Source organism: Dendropsophus ebraccatus, chromosome 10 (assembly GCF_027789765.1).
Source record: "Dendropsophus ebraccatus isolate aDenEbr1 chromosome 10, aDenEbr1.pat, whole genome shotgun sequence".
Taxonomy (NCBI): domain Eukaryota; kingdom Metazoa; phylum Chordata; class Amphibia; order Anura; family Hylidae; genus Dendropsophus; species Dendropsophus ebraccatus.
The window spans coordinates 11,769,774-11,777,745 of record NC_091463.1 but is presented as its reverse complement, the minus strand read 5'-3'; the positions used below and the strand labels follow the sequence as shown (position 1 = coordinate 11,777,745).

The 7,972-nt window shown below is 41.9% G+C and overlaps 1 protein-coding gene across 1 annotated transcript; it reads left to right on the top strand.

Annotated features, from left to right (window-relative positions):
* The first annotated feature begins 2,463 nt into the window (after window positions 1-2,463).
* LRRC26 (leucine rich repeat containing 26) lies at window positions 2,464-5,588 on the top strand. The gene is made up of 2 exons (XM_069942679.1): window positions 2,464-3,181; window positions 4,045-5,588. Exons 1-2 carry the CDS (start codon window positions 2,575-2,577, stop codon window positions 4,350-4,352), a joined length of 915 nt encoding a protein of 304 aa, XP_069798780.1. The 5' UTR covers window positions 2,464-2,574; the 3' UTR covers window positions 4,353-5,588.
* Window positions 5,589-7,972: the final 2,384 nt, after the last annotated feature.

Genomic DNA, 7,972 nt, shown 5'->3' with positions numbered 1-7,972 from the left:
TAGAATCCATTGTCCTGTGTAAGGAGAGTGACAAGCGGAGCCCAAGGCCAAGGAACCATGAATGGGACTAGGACCCCCTAACACAGTTGGGATAGTAGTAGATAGAGTAATAGATGGTAATAGGCCGGCTGTTTGGTAAAGGAGAGCCTATGTGGTGATGGTGGCGGGTGGAGTAGGGATCAGGCAGAGGTTCCGTATTCCCTGCCTGGAGCGGTTGTCACCTTCCTCCATAGATATATGTAGTAGAAGCATGATGTGACAATGTCTGCCTGCGGCCTATAGTGCACAGGATGTAGGGGCTGAGATCTCTACTATAAAGCTTTATGTGGAGGCTCTGCCGTATGCTACAGGGGATACCGGCAATACAAGGAGGCTGTTACCTCAGCTCAGTATCTGTCCAGTCTGTAACTATTATGGATTACGAATATGAACACCATAGAAGACTCCAAGCCGGGGCCAGAGACGAGAGCAACTAATGGCCAGCATCCAGGGATGTGGTGGACCTCCAAGAGCCCTATAGTAAAGACTAATGCTGGGTTTACACAGAACAATTATCGTTCGAATTTGCACAATAACGATCGAATTCGAACGATAATCGTACGTGTAAGCGCAGCGAACGATCAAACGACGAGCGAGAAATCGTTCATTTTGATCTTACAACATGTTCTTAAATCGTCGTTCACAAAAAATTCGCAGATCGTTCCGTGTAAACAGTCGTTCACCGATTTTACCTATGTGCGAGATATGCTTAAGCGATCGCAAAACGATTTTTCTGATACATCGTTCCGTCTAAACGCTGATCGTTTGAAATCGTTAATCGTACGATCGGGCGAATTATCGCTCCGTGTAAACGCAGCATAACATGGGCCTCTATCTGGGGCGGGGCGGGGGGGGGGGGGGGCGCCACCCTTTAAGGACCTGGCCAATTTTCATTTTTGTACTACTGTTTCTTCTTTCTTGTTTTTAAGGCTATGTTCACACACTGTATCAGACCGGCCGTTCCATGACCCCGGACGGGTCACAGAACGGCCGGTCTGTGCTGGTACTTAATTACCGGCCGGATGATCTTTTCGGCATCAGCGCGCGCCCGCATCAGAGCTTCCCATAGCCCACAGTGAAGCGAGCGGCTTCATACTGTGCACTGAGAGGTCTTTCGGAATTTACTGAATTCCTGCCGCAGAAAACTGACCTGTCAGTTTTGTTCCGGCGCCACATGGGATCCCGGCCGGAGCGTATACAATGTGTATACGCTCCGGCCGGGATCCCATTGCACATAAGGCTATGTCACACACCGCAAAACTACGGCCGTAGTTCTGCAGTGAGAACTACGGCCGTAGTTTTACGTAGTGTGAACATAGCCTAGAAGCCAATAGTGCTTGTATTTCTTACTTACAGACAGACATGACCTCTTAACTTAATTTTTCCATAAAATGTACAGCAAAAAAAAATTTTATGCTGTGAATTTAAAAAAAAAAAAAGTACTTTATTTTTTATTTTCCTGCTTTTAAAGAATTAACACCCTAAAAGACACCCTAAAAAAAGCTAAAATTGCTCCCTTTCCATCCTCTTCTGGTCTATGGGGCTATTTGAGGTGTAATTTTTTGCGCCATGATCTGGACTTTCTATCAGTATCTTGCGTGCATATATGCGACTTTTAAACTTTTCACTTTTTCTTCAATTTTTTCTGGATGTGACGTGACCAAAAAGCAGCAGTTTTGCATTTTGGTGGTTTTCTGCGCATACACCGTTTACCATGCACAATTAGGAATGCAATAATATAATAGTTCAAGCGATTTAAATGGTGAATTAGCCAGCACAAACAATTGGTTTGTGCCACCTAACAGCCACAGTTCCCAGCTGCCGATAGAAGCCAGGAGAGGCCTGGTACAAAGAGGGCTCACATCGTGGTATACCCATCATCCATCGTTAAAGGCGTTGTCTGGGGAGCAGAAAAAGTAGTCCCTTTTCTGTTTCTTGACTGCTCCCTTTTGCCCTTGATACATCTTGTAAGTATATCTTACCAGACAAAGGAAGTATATCTTACCAGACAATAATGTAAGGGTAAATCTGAATGGGTTTTCTTGTGGATTAAGCAGCTAAAACCTGCAATGCACTTACCCCAAGTGTGAAGAAGCTAAATTATTTTTTTTAAACTCCTTAAACAAGGAATCTTTTACCATCTCGGTAAGTTCGGCTCGGTCCGCCTCACTAATCTCCTACAATCTGCCCTTTAAGGGTGCGAAATATTTATCTTCTCCTCTATCCTGTTGGGTGGAGTTCAGTCACATATCCCTGTCAATAGGAGAACAATGAAAGAAAACACGGCGGCCACATAACCTCAGATTAATCTGGCTTAATATTTGCACAGCTCACATGACCCGTCATTTACTTCAGAATTTAGAACAAGTTTTGGAAGACCTTTCTTTTTCGGTATTAAACTTTATAAGAAGAGGTGAGGGAGATGCAGCGGTGAGATGGTGGAGGCCGGGGGTTCCCGGATACTTTGGGGACCTTGGACGATGCTTTTGCCGGTTGACCTGTGTTTTCTGGATTGATGGACGATCGGTGATTGACATGAAGGGCTTCCCGGAGATCTTCACCCTCATGGCTCTCATTGGTCCGAGCAGTCTACAGGACTGTCCTGATATCTGCAGCTGTTCTTCAGGAGTGGTAGACTGCTATGGAAGAGGTCTCTACTTCATCCCAGAAGATCTGGATGAGGACAGCCACACTATGCTCTTCGCCTACAATAAAATCCTGGCTCTGAAGACGTTATCCTTCTATAAGTACCCCAACCTGAATCGGCTGGAGTTACACAACAACCTCATATCCTCCATTGACCCTCAAGCCTTCAGGAACCTTCAGAACCTCAGCTACTTGGACCTCAGTAGTAACCAGCTGATGAGCCTGAAGCCGGAGGTATTCAGGCCCTTGTCCGGTCTAAAGACGCTAAACCTGGGGAACAACCGCATCTCCTGGATAGCCGGGAACGTCCTGGTGCCTCTCGGGAATCTTACCGCACTATATCTACACAACAACGCCCTGACCGGCCTGAGGGTGGACATCTTATATAATCTACCGGCCTTGACCCGGCTGAGGTTGGATGGAAACCCCTGGGTGTGCACCTGTCAGATTCAGTATCTCTTGTCGTGGATGATAGACAATGCTCAGAAAATTCATGGTAAGAGTCCATCAGTTCACAATTTTTTTTTATCAAATCATCTGGTGACAGAGATTTGTAATTTACTTCCATTAAGTACCACAGTACTTATCAGCTGCTGTATGTCCTGCAGGAAGTGGTATATTCTCTCTGTCCATGTCAGGAACTGTCCAGAACAGTAGCAAATCCCCATAGAAAACCTCTCCTACTTTCCAGACTGGAGAGAATACACCACTTCCTGCAGAACATCCAGCAGCTGATAAGTACTGGGAGACTTGAGATTTTCTTTTTTTAATAGAAGTAACTTACAAATCTCTGGCACTTTCTGGCAAATCTCTTGCTCCCCAAAGTATTCCATGAATCGACTCAATCAATAAAGCATACTGTACATTACATTACATTACATACTTTACATTCACCTCTATAAGCACAATACAGTGCCTTAGACATATATATTATATATATATATATATATATATATATATATATATATATATATATATATATGTATATATATATATATATATATATATATATATATATGTATATATAGTGCACCCCCTGCTGGACACTCCATTGGAATTGCAACTGATTTGTGACGTCACGTTTTTTTACTGAATCTGAAGCTTCCCTGATCTACTAATTTAAGGGAAATAGCAGTATATGTGCATTTCCCATAATTAATGTACATTAGGAATTTCTCTAACTTTCCATAAGTAATAACATATAAAAAAATACTTTTGGCCGAACTTCTCCTTTAGAGATTTTATATGACCCGATCTGTTAACCATGTAGCCCTGTCCTGTCATCTGGTTCCTACAAATGATGTCATTCCTAGAAGAAAACAACAATGATAAGGTTTTATTTCTGTTACTATGTTTCAGAGAAAGAAAGAACGTTATGTGGGGTCCCGAAATACCTGAACCAGTACCCGGTCCTGGACATTGAGCGCACGTCCTTTGACCACTGCCAGCACTTCTTCACCCTGTATGAATACCTGTACTTCCTGCTGATCGGCATGGCGCTGTTCCTGAGCAGCATCCTCCTCTGCCTGCTAACAGGGTCCCTCATTGTTTCCTACGAACGATTCATACTGAAAGCCCAACGAAAGCCCCGCGTGTATAAGAAGAGGACGATCCGGAAACGGGAGAGCGTAACCAACGGCCATCACTTACCAGTATGCCGTATATAGGAGGGTACCAGTATATAGGATGATACCAGTATACTGTATATAGGGAGATGCCAGTATATAGGAGGGTACCAGTATATAGGGAGATGCCAGTATATAGGAGGATACCAGTATATAGGGACATACTAGTATATAGGGAGATGCCAGTATAAAGGATGATAACAGTATGCCGTATATAGGAGGATACCGGTATATAGGACATACCAGTTTATAGGAGATACCAGTATATAACATGATAACAGTATGCCGTATATAGGAGGATACCATAATATAAGATACCAGTATGCTGTATATAGGAGGATACCAGTATGCCGTATATAGGAGGATACCAGTATATAAGATGATAACAGTATGCCGTATATAGGAGGATACCATAATATAAGATACCAGTATGCTGTATATAGGAGGATACCAGTATGCCGTATATAGGAGGATACCAGTATATAGGTAGATGCCAGTATATAGGGACATACTAGTATATAGGGAGATACCAGTATATAGGGAGATACCAGTATGTCGTATATAGGAGGAAACCAGTATATAGTAGATACCAGTATATAGGAGGATACCGGTATATAGGACATACCAGTTTATAGGAGATACCAGTATATAAGATGATAACAGTATGCCGTATATAGGAGGATACCATAATATAAGATACCAGTATGCCGTATATAGGAGGATACCAGTATATAGGTAGATGCCAGTATATAGGGACATACTAGTATATAGGGAGATACCAGTTTGTCGTATATAGGAGGAAACCAGTATATAGTAGATACCAGTATATAGGAGAATACCAGTATGCTGTATATAGGGAGATACCAGTATATAGGGAGATACCAGTATGCTATATATAGGCAGATACCAGTATATAGGGAGATACCAGTATGCTGTATATAGGGAGATACCAGTATGCTATATATAGGGAGATACCAGTATGCTGTATATAGGGACATACCAGTATGCCGTATATAGGGAGATACCAGTATATAGGGAGATACCAGTATGCTATATATAGGCAGATACCAGTATATAGGGAGATACCAGTATGCTGTATATAGGGAGATACCAGTATATAGGCAGATACCAGTATGCTATATATAGGGAGAGCGGTGATGGAAACTATCTGTGCCTTTCATACGTTTGCTTCCTTTATATTAGGATAATGATGCAGTATGGCGCGGTTTACATCACGTTTTTGGCCCCACCTCGGGCTACATGTCAGGAATCTATGAAAAAGGATGAAAAATATAAAAATGTTACAAAACTTTTCTGTATAAGGAGATTTGCTCTTTGTCCTCCTTCTTTTTCCTCCCTGCAGTGTTAGTGAATGTGATGTGTAATGCTCAGAAGAGGAAGGTGAGCAGTGAGCCACAATAATGGCGGATCCTCTGCTGGGCCCAGACTCCATAGTGATGATTGCTATAGACAGGTACATGGTCAGTATAGATGGGGAGGGGGCAGGGGTCACAGCTCTGCAGCTGCTGCACAACTACAACTCCCATCATGTCTGGGCAAACAAAGCTTAGCTCTCCAGGCATGATGGGAATAGTAGGTTTGCAACAGCTTTGACGGCCGCAGGTCTGACACCCCTGCTATAGATGGAGGGCGGCTATCAGAATAATTTATTCCATGGAGACCAAGAAAGTCCTATCCCATCCGTCTGACGCAAAGAGACGCAGACTGTCAGGAGGACGGAGGTGATGGAAGTTTCTTTCAGGGGAATACTTTAGGGTATGTTCACACATAGGAGAATTGCTGCAGATTTTCCATGCAGATTTGCGCACAGTGGACTATAGTATATATATATATATTATATATATTTTAATACATGACTTCAGTGGAGAATAATTTGCAGGTGAATCCTATTGTTGTAGATTGTGCTGTATACCCAGCCAGATAAAGCTTTAAAAAAAATATATACTTATTTAACCAATGCCCTGCCAGTCCAGGGACAAAACTTTACCCGTTCCGCGCCAGTCTCTGCCAGTCCTATGTGTCTGCTGCATCCGGCTCAGGTATGTGAATGGGCTCACTGGGACCTACAAAGCGGCCACGGGGGATTTTAAGCATTTTTTGCGACTGCTGTCACATGATGCAACCCCATTCACTTGCCTGAGCAGTGATGCATGCTCTGTATTTCATTACATCCAAGCTTGAGACTATCAGCATAGACCAGAGGGCTACAATCCTGCAAAAAAAAAAAAAATCTTACATATCAGGACCTTAAAGAAATACCCTGGCAAAAAAAAATATTTCAAATCAACTTGTGTCAGAAAGTTATATAGATTAGTAATTTGCTTCTCCAGTCTTCCAGTACTCATCAGCTGATATATGTCCTGCAGGAAGTGATGTATTCTCTCCAATCTGACACGATGCTCTCTGCTGCCACCTCAGTCCATGTCAGGAACTGTCCAGAGCAGGAGAGGTTTTATATAGGAATTTGCTGCTGCTCTGGACAGTTCCTGACATGGACAGAGGTGGCAGCAGAGAGCACTGCGTCAGACTGGAGAGAATACACCACTTCTTGCAGGACATACAGCAGCTGATAAGTACCGGAAGACTTGAAATTATTAAATAGAAGTAAATGACAAATCTATATAAATTTTCTAACACCAGTTGATTTAAAATAAATAAAAATTGCTGGAGTACCCCTTTAAGGACTCTTGGGAAAGGCCTGTCTCAAAAAAAAGAGAAAAAAAAGACATTTTTTTAGTTTGTTTGTTTTTTCCTTTTTTTTTTTTATTACTTTCTCTATTTTTCAATATTTCAGAATATTTAAAAAAAACAATAAAAATAATATTTTACAAGAACTTTATTTATAAATTTCCTTTAGATAATCTGACATTGAGCGGCATATACAGAAACGGTGACCCATAAAATCATCTAATGAGCGAGCACTCCAGAATATAGAAGATTAGATACAAATCTGTACAAACCAAATATAGCAATATAATATATTCATATAGGATACCTAGAAACGCACGTCTGACCTCACCCCTCCGACTACAGGCTCAACCCCCTGGCCTGCCAAGAGCTGTGGAACTACAAATCCCATCATACCCAGAAGAGCTAGGGCAGGCTGTGACTTGTAGTTCTAGCACACGTGACGAGTCAGAGGTTTAGTGTAAATCTTTTGACCTCAGGGAGAATCACCCGTCATGTACAGACTTACAAGCCCTAAATGTTCAGTATATGTGTCTGCAATGTGGCGTCACATATGGTAGATAGCCATGGTGTGCATGCATACATGTGTGTCATCTCCTAGGGAAGACCGATTGGTATGCAATATTGGTCTTTTCCTTTTGTAAATATGTATCACGCTGACTGATCTACACTATAGAACTATAGGAAGGAAATATATGAAGTATAGAATGTTAATACATACAATATAATAGAGATAAATAACGCATATCATATGGAACACGGCAAACAAATCATATCAGCAAACAAAGAGTACAGAATTATCAATGAATATAATAGAAAGGAATAAAAGCATCATCATTTCTGAATGTCAAGGGTTAAATAGGGCGTCTGATTTAGGAAATCCTTCCTTTAGGGCAGGGGTAGGGAATGTTGCAAAACTACAACTCCTATCATACCTGGACAGCTAAAGCTCT

Excerpts from the sequence above, each read along its gene's own strand:
- LRRC26 (XM_069942679.1), top strand. The coding sequence starts at position 2,575 with ATGAAGGGCTTCCCGGAGATCTTCACCCTCATGGCTCTCATTGGTCCG. Across the intron at positions 3,182-4,044 it reads CAATGCTCAGAAAATTCATG|AGAAAGAAAGAACGTTATGT; the intron begins GTAAGAGTCCAT and ends ACTATGTTTCAG.